The sequence below is a fragment of the Solanum lycopersicum genome, chromosome 4, assembly GCF_036512215.1.
Source record: "Solanum lycopersicum chromosome 4, SLM_r2.1".
Taxonomy (NCBI): domain Eukaryota; kingdom Viridiplantae; phylum Streptophyta; class Magnoliopsida; order Solanales; family Solanaceae; genus Solanum; species Solanum lycopersicum.
Window position 1 is genome coordinate 4,495,868 of NC_090803.1, and position 19,502 is coordinate 4,515,369.

General features: G+C 29.6%; 3 protein-coding genes across 4 annotated transcripts; 2 read left to right on the plus strand and 1 right to left on the minus strand.

Annotated features, from left to right (window-relative positions):
* The first annotated feature begins 3 nt into the window (after positions 1–3).
* On the plus strand, positions 4–1,020 carry LOC138347855 (heat shock 70 kDa protein-like). Its single transcript, XM_069296435.1, has one exon. The coding sequence runs from the start codon at positions 160–162 to the stop codon at positions 883–885; it is 726 nt and encodes a 241-aa protein (XP_069152536.1). The 5' UTR covers positions 4–159; the 3' UTR covers positions 886–1,020.
* Positions 1,021–1,452: 432 nt separating this feature from the next.
* Positions 1,453–4,539, minus strand: LOC101262100 (uncharacterized). The gene is made up of 5 exons (XM_004236703.5): positions 4,324–4,539; positions 4,160–4,203; positions 3,997–4,038; positions 3,834–3,884; positions 1,453–3,727 (listed from the first exon to the last, which is right to left on the minus strand). The coding sequence occupies exon 5, from the start codon at positions 3,240–3,242 to the stop codon at positions 1,716–1,718; it is 1,527 nt and encodes a 508-aa protein (XP_004236751.1). The 5' UTR covers positions 3,243–3,727; positions 3,834–3,884; positions 3,997–4,038; positions 4,160–4,203; positions 4,324–4,539; the 3' UTR covers positions 1,453–1,715.
* An 8,800-nt stretch (positions 4,540–13,339) lies between these two features.
* LOC104646699 (CASP-like protein 4D1) lies at positions 13,340–16,519 on the plus strand. Of its 2 annotated transcripts, none has more exons than XM_010320954.4 (3): positions 13,340–13,583; positions 14,424–14,553; positions 16,273–16,519. In XM_010320954.4, the coding sequence occupies exons 1-3, from the start codon at positions 13,417–13,419 to the stop codon at positions 16,483–16,485; spliced, it is 510 nt and encodes a 169-aa protein (XP_010319256.1). In that variant the 5' UTR covers positions 13,340–13,416; the 3' UTR covers positions 16,486–16,519. The 2 variants fall into 2 exon arrangements, with proteins under 2 accessions (XP_010319256.1, XP_010319257.1); XM_010320955.4 differs by having other exon boundaries at positions 13,347–13,583; positions 16,304–16,519.
* The last annotated feature ends 2,983 nt before the right edge of the window (positions 16,520–19,502 follow it).

The following is a 19,502-nucleotide window of genomic DNA, read 5'->3' on the forward strand; positions in this document are numbered from 1 at the left end:
AGCCCTATTCCTACACTTAACAAAGCTTATGCACTCTTAGTTGATCAGGAAACTCAAAGAAATCTGGTTGTAGGCTCTACTACATCTGGTGTAATCGGAGGCACTGCATTGTATTCTAACAGAAATGGATCAAGTACATCTAAAGGTTCTACAGGTAGCATGTATTCAGGTAATGCTACATATAATAAAGGCTCTGCAAGTAGTACTTATTCAGGCAATGCTACACATGGATATGGTCCTCCAAGTGGAGGTTACAGTGGTGGTGCAGGTTCTTCATCCTTTGGTAACAAGGGTAGTAAGTTCTTCTTGCAATGTGAAACATTGTGGTTACAGAGGTCACGCCAAAGATCAGTACTACACAATGCATCTGAAGTTAGAGGAAACACTAGTCAAGGCATAGGAGTTAAACGTGCAAATTCACAATCAGGACCTTCCTTTACTTCACATCAACATCAACAAATTTTGCAGATGTTGACTACTCATGGACATGAGTCTACATCTCAATCTTCATCCAATGTAGCTGCTGTAACTGATGCAGCTAATTCTCTCAAAGCATTCTTATGTGCATATGAAGGTAGTAGATGGATAATAGACACTGGAGCCACTCGTCATATCACATCTAAGTTGAAAACTCTAATTAATGCCAAGGCAGTTAATACTCATGCAGATAGTAATGTTCATCTACCTGATGGTAATCAATTCGCGGAGGCTGATGAATTTGAGGACAAGATGAAGGAGCTTGAGAGCATATGCAACCCCATTATCGCGAAGATGTACCAGGGTGGTGCTAGTGGTCCTGACATGGCTGGTGGGATGGATGAAGATGGCCCTTCAGCCGGTGCTAGTGGTGCTGGTGCAGGCCCTAAGATTGAAGAAGTGGACTAAGCTCCACATTACCTAGCTTATGGTGAAATCTGGTTCTTAAGTAGTAGAAATAAGATTGTAGTGCAGTCTTAGTTATATGATAACCATTTAACAACTTTCTCTCCGGTTATGAGAGATTGATGTTTCAGAAAATGAACAAACTCTATGCAGGATCATACTCTCAGATAGTCGGTCGATATATTCAATTGATCAGTATTGGTGAATCATATCTTCTTCCATTTCCAACATCAAGCCTGATTAGCTCGAGTAAAGTGAAGTAATTGCGGATTAAATCATCATATAACTTCTAACTTAGGGTCAACTCTATGGAATACTTTTCATTCAGAGTTAGCTTCATTATAGTCTTCAGATTATAAACTTTAAGCCAAAGTTGCCAGGATACCGAACTTTGTTATCACAGATAACTAACAGCTTAATCGATATGAAAGTGCCAGAATTGATCAGGCTCGAGTGCATACTCAAGACTAGCTTATTCAAAAAATTGAAGAATACAGCCTTCTCTTGAGAGGTACATGATCATTATGTTATACAGAAAAGATAACACACGATATGAAGAATCGAGACAGATTTAAGCACAAATACTATTCAACGATAAGAATAACAGTATGAAGTTGTTAAAGAAGCCAATAAGGGATCAATAGTAGCAGGAACAAAATGTTGTGGACATTGAAGGCATGCAAAAATAGCATCTTGTGTTCCACATTGGTTGATGAGTGGGGAAAGAAAACGAATCTTTCCTGATTGAATTAGAAGAAAATATAAATATCATTTCCATTGAGGTCAGTAAATAATAGTAACTACTACCTACGAGAGCGAGCATCCACTGATTTTCAAGCCATTGCTTCTGTCAAATCAACATATGCATGTGTGGTCCAAGGAGAGGGGCGAAGGCACACTAGAACCTCGTGCTCTTCTGGTCCTACACGCTGCTTAGGCACATGAATTTCAAGCATAGTTCCAGTTTCATCTCCATATGCTTCTAGTTTTGCGTCTTCTGGAATGCGAGTCCTAAGAGGGATTTCCCTGACAAATTCCCCTGAAGGGCAGTGCTCCGGAGCTGGATCTGATAGCTTGAAAGTCCTGTTTTGTCTTTTGATCATAGGGATACATCCAGTGCTGACACAAGATATCTTCACAATCCCATGAGAGATGGTATTTCTCCAAGTGACTTTGACACTTTTTAGATCCACAAAAGGCATGCTAACAAGTATCAAGAACCCTGCGTCGTCTTCATAAATAGTTTTTGCAGCTGTAACGGGACCAGATGCTACTTGCATAGCACCAGAAAAATCTCTTAGCCAGGGTGGGCTAATTGGATGGATATCTGTAAGCCTCTCAGGATGTTGACTATTAGGCAAACAGCAATCGTCATTGTTTCCTCGAGTAAATCCATTTTTCTTCCTCTTGTTGCAGACAGACAAAATGTTTAGTCCTTCTCCATTTACATGGTTTGCAGATCGAGTAGATAGATTCAGACTTGATCCATTCAACAATCTCTCTGTACGAGGAAGTGTGTTGCTCTTCAATGCAGGAAGCCGTTCAAGCTCAAATTCTGTATGCGGAAGGCACCTCCATGACTCAAAGTCACTGGCTTCAGAAGGAATTGAAAAATTCATGTCTCGTCCTGTAAGCTCCATCCACTTCTTTTGCTCCTCCTTATCAAGACCTGTAAGATTAGGTGACCTAACAACTTCAATTCCATGAAGGCACTGAGGGTTCGAAAGACCTCTGTAATGTTTCCTCTGCATTTTGTGAGATCGAACAAAACCTTTCTCTGCAGTGAAAGGAAAGGGGCTCTCTCCCTGGCGTGAATGCCCGTTCATGTAACTCCTCAATTGCATCTTGCCAAGAGCATTTTCAGGCCTGTCCTTGAAAACCCACATGTACATATTCTCCATATCATGCTGAACAAGGAAAACATCCTGCTTCAAATCCGATTTATCATACCGAGAAACCCCACTACTCTCACGAATAATCTTACCCTTCGACTTCTCATTCAGAGCTGGCTTAAAGTAAAAAGTGAAGAAAAACCAAGCGCCCCAAATACTATCAAGCCGCTTGGCACACTTCTTCCCAATCTTTGTGACACTAATATTTGTCTCAACCTCATAATGTTGGGAACCAAGGCCTACATCTAGCATATCACATGTATCATTCCACAACTGAGGAGGGGGGCTGGGCTCGAGTGGGAGATTAATATCAGGCGGCTGTAAATGGTTAACAGTCCGGATCAACTCCCTCTCCATTTCATCATGAGAAGATGAGCCAGAATCCATGGACAAGAGGGTGGACAAATGATTGCTTTCAATGGTTAAGGTTGTTAGAAGATCTTCACCCATTTTCCCCTTTGCAAGCATTTCCTATTATTCGGGGTGGTCGTAGAGGTGCCTCTAGCCCTTAGCACAGAGTTCAATGGAACCTACTGCTTTCAGTTCTAACCAAGTATACATGTGAAAAGGGATCTTGAAAATGCATATACATACTATAAGGAATCCACTTCCAACTAACCGACTCTAAATCCTGGATCAGCCTATTTGGAACAAAATTTCCACCACAACTAACACTTAGTAACATAACCATGACCGCCTCATCCACATATCCACAAAGAATTAGACAACCCGAGATTCAAACACCTTGAATCAAACAACCCAAGATTCACAATCCTTCAAATTCCAGCCAAAACAGATAACCAAAGAACCATATAAACCACTTCCCAATGCTTTGCACACACACCCATATCAGAAAACTCACAACTTTATCAAATAATTCATCAAATACCCACTAAAGATTCAACCTTTCCAAGATCAAACACCATTTCTTGATTCCAAACAAAGCTTACAATCTGTATCATTCAAAAAACTCAAGTAAACAAAGAACCCCACAAATGAATAACACATACAAACTACAAATTTCAGTAAAGATCCAAAATGAGAACTTTTCAAGAATACCTGATTCCAAAACCAGAACACCAATTCTTGATTCCACACAAAGCCTACAATCTGTATCATTCAAAAAAAAAATCAAGTAAGCAAACAACATCCACAAATGAATAACACATACAAACTACAATTTTTTCAGTAAAGATCCAAATTCATAACTTCTCAAGAATACCTGATTCCAAAACCAGAACACCAATCCTTGATTCAGACAATCCTACAACATATAACATCACAAAAAATAAGAAAAATACACAACCCCACAAACCAATAACACATAAAAACTACATATTTCAGTAAAAAACCAAGTAAAGATCCATTTTTTCCCTCAAGAATACCTGATTCCAAAACAAAAACACCAAATTCTTGATTCCAAACAATCCTACAATATATAACATCATAAAAAATTAGAAAAAAACACAACCCCACTAAACAATAACACATAAAAACTATAATTTCAGTAAAAAATGTAACTAAAGATCCAATTTTTTTTCAAAAATACCTTATAAAATACTCTGAATCTGCAAAAAAAATAACAAAAAAAGTTATGGAAATGAGAGGCGGTGACGTATAAAGGAGAATGAAGAGAAAAGGGGACTTTGATTGAGAGCTTCTTAACAAGATAATAATTTTGATAAGGGTTGATGAGAAATGACCTGCACTAGTTACAACCGGTACACAAAGGGACCAAACGCCGTTAGATAACGGTGACTGTGTTAGTAGCAAAAAGATAAAGCAAGTCAATTATTATAACCTGTCAAATTTAATATATTTAATATTTGGGGAAAAATAATAATCATATTTTATTGTGGATGTACAAAATTCTTCCTTTTCTACAAATGGTAAAAAAAAAAAAACAAATGGTAAAAAAAAAAAAAAAAAAAAAAGTATGTATTGAACTTTCAGAAAATATTTATTTATTTCATCAGTTAAAAGTTTAGCTTATTTATGTTATTGCGATTAAAAAAAAGGCTCATTCATTCTATTATTTTTAACGGTGATTTTGCAAAACTATTAATACGTAGCCAATTATTATTCGGTCACGTTATCAATTTTTTTTAACAAAATATAATTCTAAAAAAATTGAATTAATTTTTTTTAAAAAATCTTTATTAAAAAATTGATAACGTGACCAATTATAATTCGACCGCATCATTAATTTATTTAATTAAAAAAAATTTAAAAATTAATTCAATTTTTTTTCAGAATTATATTTTTTAAAAAATGATGACGTGGCCGAATTATAATTAGCCACGTATCAATAGTTTTGCAAAACCACCATTAAAAAGTAATGACATGAATGTGTCATAATGACATAAATAAACCAAACTTTTAACTGATAGCATAAATAAACCAAACTTTTCCCAAAAAAAATAATATATTCTTTCTTACGTGGTATTTCTTTTCCTTTTTGATTAACAACATATTTGAGGTATCTTTATTTTAAGATCTATGTATATTTTCTACATTTCATATTAATTTTCCAATTTATTATAAATAGATGTCTTGTATTCTCTCAGTCCACTTTCAATTGTCATGGTTATTATTTTTAGAGTTAAATTATAAAAGTTTTAATTAATATTTTAATATGTATTTTTATTATATTAATATGTAAACAAATATAATTTATATAAATTTTTAATATCTAAATTTTTTATTTAAAATATCAAATTAATGTAATATAAACAGAGAGAGTGTTATCCAATTTATTATAAATAGATTGATGTTCCGAATTACTTATCAGAGCATATTAATTATATTTTTCCTCATTTTATGCTTATAATGAATTCTTTTTCTTAAAGTATAAATAAATTTTTATAATTTCAATTTTTAAAGAGGTTCTTTAAAGGGTAACCCTTTGTCTCTTCTTATTTGTCATAATTTTTAGAGTTAAATCATATGAATTTTGACGGATATTTTAAAATTTATTTTTTTATCATATTAATGTAAAAAATTATAACTAATAAAATTATTCATATAATTTTAAAATATCTAATTTTTATTTTAACATATCAAATTAATATAATCAATAAAATTAACTCTCAAAAAACATAACATTATATATATATATATATATATATTGATGGTAGGTGGTACAAGTTGGGGGGATTTTTAAGATATGAGGTATAGAGCTGGAATTGAACTTATCAAGATAAGAAGGTGACTTGACTTTGAATGAATAAAGTGAAGAATTCAATGGGACAGCTCAACATGAGCAAATTAAATTAAATTAAAGTAAAAGTAAAAGTGGCACATATGGTCCAACTAACTTTATTACATTCACATTATGTTGATATTGATATTTATGGGGGGATTTATCATATAACAGTACTAGTCTAAACAAGTACACATTCCTATCTTTTCCTTTTTTATCTTTGTAAAAGTTTCCCTTCTTTTGTTGGGATAAGGTTTTGGGATGTGTTGGGTTGAAAAGAAAATTTATCTTAACAATTTTTATTTTTCTAAAAAAAATGATTATTGTATTTTCTTGGAGATGATAATATTTCTATCTCACACAAAATAAAGGCAATATAATAATAGTATATAAAAAAACGTTGTGGTGGAACGATAAGTACTTCTTTATCTTTAACCAAGAGGTCTTGGGTTTGAGTTCCTTTGGGTATATATTGTGGTGGAACGGTAAGTACTTCTTCATCTTTAATTAAGAGGTCTTGGGTTTGAGTTCCCTTGGGTATGGAGTCGTCTTTGTTAGGGAGAGCTTTACCCCTTAATGTATAGGACTTATCGGAGTGAATTCTAATTTATAACAATTAGTAGCGATTAAATTCCTTCTATGGTTCCACATGAGAAACCAATACGAATATAGTTAGGCTTCAATGTGAGTATCAAATATCGGGTGGGAAATCAATTAAAAACAACAATAATATACCATATGAAGTTTTATAAGTAAGTATGAAGAGGATAGAATATACGCAGATCTTATTACTAACCTTTCAGAGATAGAGAAACTATTTCCAAAAAAATTTCGATTCCAAATATGAACAAGAAAATATAACAAGTCACACAAAATATAAATATAGTTACGTATAATTCAACTCTTCAAATTTCACTCGTGGAATGAATTATATTAAGTTGTTATTAATTGTTACTAGTGATACTTATAAAGTTTTTACTTATATTTTGGTGAAGGGGGTAGTGGATAGGAATCCTCTCTTCTGATTTTATTTGATACCTACATAACAAATAAATATTTTAGTTTTTTGTTTTGTCCATTTTAGGTCCATTTTAGTAAATTAAGAAAATTTTATTGTTTTCCTTCCATATCACTTTTAGTATTAAATATAACCACATAATTAGAGTTCTAAAATATTGTTAATAAGTTTGATTTAGTAAAAATACACCTCTAATTAAAATTTTTTTTGAAGGGTGTGTCAAACATTCGGAATTTTCACTAAGAAAATTTCGAATAATACAAATATAACGTTTATGATTTAAACTTCCAACCTCAAGTGAATTTTGAACCTCCTAATTCACTAAATTAACCTTGATGTTTAGGTGACTCGAAATCTATAAATCTACATGAAAAATTAAAAATATATATAATTCTTATATATATAATGTAACTCTTTTACCCAGAACATTCGAATAAACATCTTATTTTTCTGAAATTATCCTTGATGTCAGGTCAACATATATCAAGTAATATAAATTAAAACAATACAATGTTTATTAGGGAGACTTAATGAGATAATGCAATTTCATTAAAAAGAACCCTTAATATATTCAATACATATAAAAAAGTATATTTGGACTTAGCTTATACCTAGTTTAGTCACTTCCTGTTTTGGTCTCTAAATAATAAAATATTCCACTTTAGTTTATACTATTATTAAACCCTTATATTACTTTATTGTAAAAGGTTCCTATATTTATGGCACCTCACAAAAGAAAAGAAAAAAGGAAAAGAGGAAAATGATAGTAATAGCAATAATAATTAGAAAAAGAAAAAGAGAATCTTTCTAGTTGGAAAAAATGAATTGTTTAAAGGTTCAATTTAAATAAAGTATGAGGTGGCCTTCTTTTATAAGCTATCCACTTGTATATTTATTATATACTTAATATAATTGATAGGGTTTTAGTTAGATTATGGTGACACAATATGTGATGTGTGAATTAAACTTATATTATATTTTGATATTAACTATTGATTGAGAATAGGTTTTAGAGCCATTTAATTTTATTTTTGTTATTATTGATATATTTTCGACGTATTTATCAATTTAAATTTATCTATTATAATTATGATGATACGATAATATATTTTTAAATAAAAAAAATAAAAATAAGAATTTATATAACCGATCTTAACTAGATTGATGTGCATAGTTTGATAGAGGGGTTAAAACTGTAATTTTTATTGTACGTTTGATCAAAATTTGGTATTTATATTAAAAATCATTTAATATATAAATAATTTATATAAAATTGAAGAAATTATTTTTCGTAGAATTCTGATTTCAGAATCGATAGATAAGCAATAAAAAATTTATGAATTTTAAAATAATGACAATAAAATAGTAATAGAGTGTGGCCTACACAAACCCTAGATACAACCTACTCCATTTGTAAACATATTTAACTTATCATATTGATGCACTAACAGATCTCAAATTATGCAATTTTTCTTGCATCTTTGCTTTACACATGTTCAATGGTGGGTAGCAAATTTCCTTTTATATATATATATATATATATATATATATATATAAAATAATTAAAGTACTTAAAAGTACACAACTCTTTGAAACAATATTATTAAGATTTACTTATTGATATAGTAAATAAATCATTCCACTATTTGGTGAGACTTAGAAAAAAGAGTTTCTCTATAAAAGAAACTAATACCAAATTTTGCCTGTAATTTATTTTTATTTTATTATTATCTTATAGAAAAGCTAGTAATATTGTGACAAGAATAATGAATTGGAAATATCAATAAATTATTATGGAGTCCATTAAAAAATAGTTGTTTTTAAAGATTTAAAAAATCAACTTTAATTGGAACAAAGACAAAAGTTTGATTAGATAGTTTATAATAATCAATTTAGTGAAATCCTTATTTTGTGTATCGAGAAAAAAATGAATAATCCTCTTTAAGAATTAATGAATTCTCTTCTCATCGTCGTTGAATCTATAGACAAATTCATATAAATAAAGATTGTATAGTTCATCTGTATTATCGAGAGCTTATGAATCACGTTTTAACTATCGTTGATTTTATATTATATTATTTGCTGAACGAAAGCATAGATAATTGGACAAATCAAAGAAACAAGGCAATCTTCAATAGATCAAAGCATTAACATGTGTTCCATTCATTTGAGACATACAAATATGGTTAGAATTTGTATTATTTTCCTCCCATTTTTTAATTATTATTTTACATATATATCTTTTTACACTAATAAACCAAAATGCAATAATTGATATTGAGTAAAATTGAATGATGACTCTTTACCAACCAGTTACAAGAAAAATTAGATGTTATCACTATTTTTTTACATATTAAAATAATAACCACTTCGCATAAATTGTGTGCCATAAAATTTTGTGATATACATGACATTCAGCCAAAGAGATGTAGGTGAGTATTACAACTAAACTTATAAGGACATATTTTTCCTGGATGATCGAGTTATATTGTTTATCTTCTCCATTCAATTTAATCGTAAATACTCTGTATTTGAGAATGGTTAGAGTTAATAGTACTACGTGTCATAGAAACGAAATGAACATTGTTTCAAGTCGCATGACATAACAATGTAGTTTGTGAAAGAGAAACTCTTCGTAAGAAATCGTTATTCACATCGACTTTAATAGTTTTTTACTATTGTTGTAAGCAAATAAATAATAAAATTTATTTTATGAAAAAAATTCTCAAGTTGTTTTATATGTTTATTATTGAAAAAAAGTCATGATTTTATATTTATGTATAAAAAACTTCACAATACACTTAAATTGAGAAAGAAAGAGATATAGATTCACGTGAGGAGTTAATAAAAAGAACTGTTTGTGGGCGAATTATCTTTAAAGTTTGTGTAATATTATTTTGGATGAATTTAAGTTAACAGGGATGACGGTTTAGAAAGATGGTAGTTATAGTTCGCTCATATATGGATGAACTGTCCGTTCTGGTGTATGCTTTTAGAGAGTATCCCTTTTGGTGTTTAGGATTTAAAAAGTATCAATTTTAATGTCGATCTCGCAAGAATACTATGCAAATCAACATTGTAAAAGCCGTCAAAATAGACTTGACCCATCAGTTCAGTCTAGGCTAGAAATGTTCACCTCACTCTAAACCCGAGGCTATTAAGTCCAAACCCAATCAACCCTCTGATGTCGCGAGGCTGGGCTCGTTTGGCCTTGATACCAATAATTTTAAAAATAATACAAATTTTAACATAAAATTTATTTAAAGCTCTTATTTCATATTCAAGTATTTTTAGTGTTATTTATAGTACTACATTTTAAATTATAATTAAAAATTAATTAATAAGTAATAAAGGAGAGATTTGAAAGTAGAAAACAGACTCGTATTAATGTATCACAAATTAGTGATCTAAGAGTTCAAATGGGCCTCTTTCAGATATGGGCCCAAATAGAAAAATGAAGTGGGCTTGAAACTGACCCATAGTTTTAAAGGCCCAATAGACGCTTTCATCATTTAAAAACGAGTCCAACTTACAAACAAAGACTGTTGTTTTTCTTTCTTTTTCCATTCGGTGTTTGATACATTATGAGCCGATCGAATTCAGATTCGCACCGGGAACATCGGCGTAGTTACATGGTTGTCAAGGTGTCTTCGTCAGAAAAAGTACCGCTATACAAGTTAAATGATACATGAAATTAAATAACATATTTTGGACACCCTTCAACACAACAAGTTATCGTAGCTCAACTATTTTAGATGTTTGGTATGAGGTAGTGCTCACTCGTTCAAATCTCACCAATTCTACTTTTGGAAAGAGCTTTTGTAGTGCTATTTCTGAAAACTCTTTGTGAAATTTTTCAACCCGTCACTGCCCGACATTGTGGGGTAAAATAGCCTTTAACAAAGTCGACTCGGTACTCACAAAGACTCGAACCCGAGAGCTCTAGTTAAAAAATAAAATAATACTTATCACTTCATCACAATAATTATTGATTAATATAAGACAATTATCTCTAGTTAATAATGAAAGAATACCTATCACTCCAGTACCACAATTATCGAGATTAATGTAAGACAGTTGGAAGAGAAGGAAAAGGTAAAATGAAAATTGTCTGGTTGGAGTTGAGGCAAGATAAATAAATTCATTTCAACTTAATACTTAAAAACAATATAAAATAATGTACAATATTCAAATAATATTGTCATATATCTAACAAAAAAAAATTAATTTGAACTAACGCTATTGATTTCGAGTAAATCCAATTTTATCCTTTATTTACATATTCTGTAACTTTTAAACACATTTTTTTAAAAAATATTTTTTTTTATTAAAATCCAATTTACAAAGGCCTAAATATTTATTATGAACCTTCGAGAAAATTTTATTTGGTCCAAGGTCTTATTTACAAATGATGACCTAAATGTATTTTATTCATAAAATATATAATACTAAAATATATTTATTAAACATAGATGGTAAAATATCAAAAACTTAATATATATTCATGATCATCTGTTTGGTCTATTAACGAATTTTGCACAGTTCTTTACCTAAATTGATTCCATCTTAGAGGTATCTATATTAATTATATTATAGCACCGTTACTTGATCAATTTCTTCGATTAATAAATCACATTATTAAATTTTATTTAATATCTCAAAAATTTATCGATTTATTGAAATTAATTAAATAAAATTTAATAGCTCAAAGATTTATTGAAACTAATTAAATAATTACTGGTGATCCAATTTATTATACATATTGGCTAAAGGTTGAGTCTATGATACAAGTTGCTTTGCAATTGCTATTTAATTGTTGAAATATATTGAAACAAATTTGAATCTTGTTTGAAGGAATACACGAAATAATCATGAGATTAAATTGTAGCGACACTTAATTTGTTGTTTGGTTGGCATGTTCGGAATGACTTATCTTGGAATTAATAATTAGTACTAGGATAAGTTATCTCTCCGCTTAGATGGTAAAGTAATCCAGGACAATTTATCTCGGAATAAAATAAGTAAATGACAAAGATACCCTTTAAAATTCTTTTTATACATCACTTTTCACATTCATTAAGGTACTTTTGTATAAAAATAAATTATTTTTAAAATTTATGCAAAGCCTATTATTTTGAATACAACGAAACACACTCAATAAAAAATATTCTCAACATAACTTATCTCATCATAATTAATCCTATCATAACTTGAATTTAAACCAAACAATTCCTAAAAGTATACTATAATTGTACTGATGGTAACTTGATCTATTTTATAACCTACATGCATGCTTCATCTTCTCATGCACATTGGATGATGATAAATATATTTCACGTTTTCTATTTGTATATACAGTATATTCATCTCAATTTTGTCACCAAAAACATTAGCACTAAATTGAATTATGAACGACTAAATATTGAGCTCGTGCTTGCACAAGTTTATACTATCTAATTTATACTATCTAGTAATAATTAAATTATCGTTGCAACATATATATCAATGACAATGTTGATTTTGAGAATTTTCATAAATTTTTAATCTTTGCCACTAGGTAACTCAAGTTGAAGATAAAAAAAATAGTAATATAATTAATATTATGGCTTACTATATTAGACAATTTGAGATGTGAAAGGGCAAATCTAATTAATTATTATATCACTAGAGAAAAAGAATATTTGTACTAAACTAATTAATTAATTATTAGGTCAATTGTGCATGTCTTCGCCATGTCTACTCTCATATCTATCTCTAATTGTTTTTAAAATTTTTGAATATTCTTGACAACCTTAACTCACCCATTGTTTCATTAACCACCAACCAAATTATGATACAACAATTAATATAAATATCTAACATTTTCAATTTTTCATTTCTTCAGAAAAAAGCTTATCTCCATTATTTATACATCTAATAATACTTTAACAATATATGAATATATATCCTCAATATATATATATGTATATATATATATATATATATATATATATATATATATATATATATATATATATATATATATATATATGTAAGTAAGGTAATTAACAAGAAAGCTAAAGAAACAAGATAATGACACAATTATATCAAATTAGTCTACTTAATGATAAATTTAGGAATATAATATAATTTTTTTTTTACTTACAATTAAAACGAATGTTGTATTCGAAAATTAACAATTCAATATAAAAACAAACGCCAATTCAAACAACTTTGTTAGCAGCCTATATTATATTACAAAGAAATTAACTTATAATGAGGTAAGTCTATGTCAACATTTGAATAGTGAGACAATAATGAAGATTCGAATGTTTCTTATATTATATGAGAAAAATTATAATTTGTATGTCCTTCATATTATAAATTTGAAAAAGTTGAAATAATTTAGAGAGAGCCAAAAAAAAAAAAAAGAAAGAAGAAAAATGGGTTGTTTAGCAATTGTGAATCTCTTGTTAAGACTTGTTTCATTTGTTTCTTTAGCAACTTGTGTCACAATTCTTACAACTTCTTCTTCTAATATGTCTGTTGCTTCAATATTTCATGGTGAAGTTGAAGTCAAGTATCATTTTACTGATTTCTATGCTTATCGGTAAGCGTTTCATCTTTTAACTTCTTGCGAGTCTCGGAGTAACAATAGAGTTGTCTCTGATCTGTGTTATCCATATGTCATAGACCGATCATTAGTTTGAGTCGTAAAATTAGTCAGTCATATTCATCATTTCTGTAATTGAATCTTTCATTTATAGGGTAGTGTTAGAGTTATGTACGATAAAGTTATTTTCAAGAAATCAACTTATTATAGGCTATAAGTCATAAATTCGGATCGTAAAATCAACTGTTGATATTTGTGTCAAGATAGCTTGCTAGGTTGCTTGCATTAATACTTGATCTTGGGTGTAATCCTTTTCCAATCATGCGTGTCGATGCAGTGGCAGATATAACATTTTAATTCAGGGCATTGAAGATATAAAAAAGTAATTACACAAAAAGTCAAAGGGAACTCAACATCTAATATACATATATATCAAAAAAATTATTTGAATCTTATATATACATTGTAATTTTTTGTCAAAAGGACTGGCTCCACCTCTAACCGGATGTTTTGTGCACAGGAAGTCTTCCTATGATTGCATATTTTTATTTAGGTTAGATATAAAACAACGATAAAATTAAGATTTTACTGTGACCTATAAATCATAGATTTAAATCGTGAAATGATCAACTATTAATACTTGCTTAGCTCTAGCCTATTGTTATGTTGATTTGCAAGAAACTTGTAATCCTCTATATCAAGTCTGATATAATAATTCAAAAATTTATTAAATTAATGATATAAAAATTATGTATATTTAGTGTATATAGTATATCATTTAAATCTTGGAATAATATTATTTTTTTATATTTGATGTTATAAATGATGATTTGACAGTTACATGCTTGCTTGTTCTGGTACTGGATTTATATATTCCCTTATACAAACTGCAATTGCAATAATCCAAGCCAAGACTGGAGATTGTATAAGTGATAAACTCACTCACTTTGATGTATATGCTGACAAGGTACATCCCATTTTCCTCATAATTGCTTTAATACTCTCTCAATTTTAATTTTATATGACACAGTTTGATCCAACATATCGAGTTTAAAAGAACTAAATTAAGATTTTTGAACTTTATAATGTTGAATATGCTATAATATTTGTGTGAATAAAAGAACACTTGTAAAAGTTATGATCTTAATCGTGATATCTGATATACTTCATTTCTTTTGACTTTATTTGATAATTTCATTGATGATTCGCTCAATGCAATTTTTTTTATATTTCCTTAATGAAAATCTTCTATGTATAGTCATACTACTATTTTAAAAAATAAAAATTAGGGACGAACAAAATTGGTAGTTAAATAGAATAATTTGTTGTTAAATCGATTTAGTAATGAATTATTAAAATATTATATTAACTATGAGCAATTTCATAATGGATTTGAGAGTGAATTCATAACAAATTTTAGTTTTTTTAATATACAAATATCATATTTAATAGTCATACTAATAATATTATACAAATAATATGATAATATGTTTGAGATTATAAATTTTAAAAATCTTAAATTTTATATAGAAACAAACTGAACAAAGGGAATAACATTTTTATATGACTACAAAAATTTGTTATTACAGGTTAAATGGAAAGTTCAAGTCATTTATTAGTATTAATCTTTAGATTAAAAAAAGTGATAAAGGGACTACGAATATAGAACATTCTATACTATCCAAATTTCATGAAATCAGTTATTAATGCTAGTGTAATGGTAGATTGCTTATATTATATTTTTTAAAAATGTCGATTAGAGTTGTTAAGAAGGGCTGGTTCAATTTCACATGGCTCAAGCCTCGCGAGCCATTGAATTTGAGGGCTAGAGCAGGTTGGCTCTTCATTTGGGAGGGCATGAAAATGTTCAACCCAGCCCAACCCTAGAAGGGTCGAGGGTTGGGGCAGGCTAGCATTATTTTCATTTCAAACTTATAATTCTATAACATCAAGAAAATGAGAAGATTTTCAAATTAAATATGGTAAACAATGGTGTTGTTTTTATACTACTAGCAAAATTTTTTAGTGTAATTAATATATATCTCGCATAACATATAAACAAGCGAGATAAGATAGTAACAAGTAAGATGGAGACAAGTGAGTGCTCGAGATTTTTCTATATATCCTAGATACATGCAAATCTACTTGAATAGAGTGTACCTAGAATAAATTAACCTAATTTTGAGTCCATATGTTCTGAGATACAATCTGGACATACCAAAATCTGGTAGATTCATAATACTGCAACATAGTGTGTCTCTAAGTAATTTAATCGTATACTATTGTAAGTTACCATTAAATAAAATGTGTTAGCCCATGGGCCAACCCTGGTCCGGCCCCGATCAAGCCTCAAAGAATAAGGGCTTATATGATCGGGCTCATAAGCCCTAATTTTAAACGGGCTTGAAAAACTTATCTCAACCCTATCCCAATAACGGGTTGGGTTAGGTTGGACCGGCCCATGGGCTAAGCCCGTTTTGACTGCTCTAGTGTCCGTCAAGAGACAAATTTGAAATTCAAAGAGTATAGTTATTGTTTAACTACAACAATTGATATCTAAAGTTATTCAGAATATCCAACTTTAACACTTTTCGTTGAAAAATTATATTATATATATAGAAAATTATACTGAGTATATAGGTCAAAAATTATGTGTCTTACGTATATATTATAATTAATTAAACAGATAATGTCGATGATAGTGGGTACGGGTGCAGCAGCAGGATTTGGATTAACGGTGGATTTGAGTCGATTGCCAAATCATGCTATGGTGACCGTTGATTTTCTTAACAAAGAAAATGCAGCTGCTAGTTTTTGTCTTGCTGGATTTGTATGCAATATGATTTCATCTTTTATTTCATTTAAATTATTTAAGGATGATTACATGTATGATTGCTAATTTTATAAATATATATGGACATTTAATTTCCTTATTTTGTCTAATTCTTTTGTATAACATATTGAATTGGTAGAGTAATATATATCTTATATTTCTTTTGAAGTTTTACTATACATAGTATATGTTTACATTCTTTTAGGACCAAGTAATTTAGATTCGTAGCGCATAAAAAAGGGAGGGGGTAAGACATTTACATAAAATATCACTTATTAAACTTTTTTTTTAAGATGCACCAATCACCGCTCGTTTTGTTAAAAAAGATCAGTCCAGCCCACGCCTCGCGGGCCAACACATTTGATGGGCTAGGGTTGGTCGGCCCTTCATTTGGAAGGGTATGAAAATGATCAATCCACGTAATTCTGGAAGGACGCGAGTTAGGGCAGGTTAGTCCCTTTTTTTTTCAAACTTAAAATTCTATAACATCAAGAAAATAAGAAGATTTACAAATCAAATATAAAAAATAATGGTGTTATTTTAATAACAATGGAAAAAAAACTAGTCTGATTAACATGTATCTAGGATACTAGATAGACGAAGTACATTTATATGGTGTGATGCATGTCAGATACAAGAGCCAGATAAGCGAGTGAAGAATGAGATAGGAGAGAGACTAGTGTGTGATATCAGAGTAAATATCCTAGATACATGTCAATTCACGTGGATAGAGTGTATCTAAAATAAACGACACATAATTTTGAGTCTATGTATTCAAGATACATCACACCATCATTTGATAAGATTCGTAATACTACAACACAATGTGCATCTAAGTAATTAATTAACACATACATTAGTTAGATTTCTTTAAGTTACTCTTAAATAAATAATTTTAGCTCATGAGCCGATCCTGACCCTGCCCCAATCAAGCCTTAAGGGCCAAGAATTTATATGGATCAAACTTATAAGCCCTAATTTTAAATGAATTTAAAATAGGGAAAATTGTATATAATAGCAAACTAATAACCTAAATTAAATGGAATGGCTAGGGTTTGATTTAATTGTGATCCATAGCAAACATTAGCTAAAATTTGTCAGTGTCTCTCTCCAAAAAATAAAGCTCGTCACTCTCCATTCTCGCTCGCCTCTCTCGCTTTATACACAGAAGTGTATAATTTTGTTTCTGTTTTGTATAAAGCGAGAGAAAATTGTATATACACATGCAAAAATGTATATCTTCGTGTTATACACTTAATTATACAATTTACAAATATTTTACTTCAAATATTGCTGAGAAAAAGGCCAACGAATTATACAATTGCGAATTATACAATTGCAGTGAAATACAATTTTCTACAGCTTTATACAACAGAAGTGTATATATTGTGTTTCTGTTTTTTGTATAAAGCGAGAAAAACATATATCTTCTTGCTATACACTTATAATTATACAATATACATACATTTTAATTCGATTCAACTGTATGCAAAACAAATTATACAATTGCAGCGAAATAGGCCAGCGAATTATACAATTTAGGCCAACAAATGATACAATTTAGGTCAATAAATTATACAATTGTATATGTATAGCAAATTATACAGTTTTATGTTTGCTATGTACCGCAATTATGCAAAGTTTGCTATAGCATACACATATGAATTTTTTATTTGCTATATGTGAAAGTTGCTCTTTAAAAAACTTATCATCTAACTCTACCCCAATAACAAGTAGGGTCGTAAACAGCTCAATGGGGAAAATTAGAGTCTTTCCTACCCACGTATTTCTTTTCCACTATGATTTTGATTAATAGGGAAAAGAAGTTCAATATTAATCAATAATTCACTAATTATAATGTTTAACGAGTGACAAGTTATATTGGCGTCAATATTTTCACTAAACCAATAAATATAACATTTAGAAGTGTCTTTTTTTAGGTTCTTTTAATGATCCAATTAATTAGGATATGTGTCAGAAATTTCACCGGATAATTAAGTGAAATCTCTGCGAAGGATCAATAAGTATTTACTATTTCATTACGATCATTGAACACGCAATTGATTGGATTTAAGATCTTAAAATTGAACTCATAAATATTACTCTTGTTCACAGAATTCATTTATTTGATACTCTAATTTTTAGCAAAAAAATACTCGATATTCGTGTCCAGCTTCACTTATTGGCAAAAGTCAATAAAATACCAGCTAACAAAACTTGGAAGAAATCCACAATTAGTAGCTTAAACATGTTCTTTAATCTCATCAGAATATTAATTAATTGACCTTAGAATGATGAACTGTTAATTCTATGAAAAATAAATACAACTTGCTAGATCCATCAAATAATTAAGCAATTGCAACAATATGTGTGTACACTAAGTACTTTGGAGCATACACTTTTTGTTCTTTTAATTACCATATTAGGTTAATTCAGAATTTAAAGATTTCGGGTGCACCAATATCACTTAAATTCAAAATGAACGGTAAGATAAACATAAAAAACAAAAAGTTTCTTCCGTTCGAGCTCCGATGAGTAGAGCCGTCAATATAGGTTAAGTCTGTTGGGCCGATCTTGCCTAATCCGGAAATTAGTAAGCTGACTAAGATTTTTGAAGTCCATTTAAGAAAAAAGGGGTTTTTTAGCCCAGCCTAAATAAGTCTGTTGATTTGAGGGGCTTGAGAAATATCGGTAGGGCCGACCCGTGAACCAATAAAATTTAATTAAAAAATATAATATAATATTAAAATTTTAAAATTAAAGAGAGTCCATACTCAAAAACAATTAGGTTAATATTTCTATTTATCTATTTAAATATTTATAATTTTACTTGAAAAAACTTATTTTTTTTTGTTTTTTTGAAAATGGTAACTTAACTTAATAAATATTTTACAAAGACAATTTTATTTGTGAATTTGACTAACAAGTAGTAACATTTACATCATGTAATATTGTTTTGTCGATATATATGATAATATTTTTAAATTATAATTTAAATTAATAATTAAAAAATAGATAATTTTTAAAAAGTGAGCTAGCACGGCAAGCCTGTAGCCCACGTATTTATGGATTGTGCCGATTAT

Coding starts and splice junctions, on each gene's coding strand:
- LOC138347855 (XM_069296435.1), top strand. CDS start 160: ATGTATTCAGGTAATGCTACATATAATAAAGGCTCTGCAAGTAGTACT.
- LOC101262100 (XM_004236703.5), bottom strand. CDS start 3,242: ATGCTTGCAAAGGGGAAAATGGGTGAAGATCTTCTAACAACCTTAACC.
- LOC104646699 (XM_010320954.4), top strand. CDS start 13,417: ATGGGTTGTTTAGCAATTGTGAATCTCTTGTTAAGACTTGTTTCATTT. Junction 13,584..14,423: donor ACTGATTTCTATGCTTATCG/GTAAGCGTTTCA, acceptor ATGATTTGACAG/TTACATGCTTGCTTGTTCTG. Junction 14,554..16,272: donor TTGATGTATATGCTGACAAG/GTACATCCCATT, acceptor TTAATTAAACAG/ATAATGTCGATGATAGTGGG.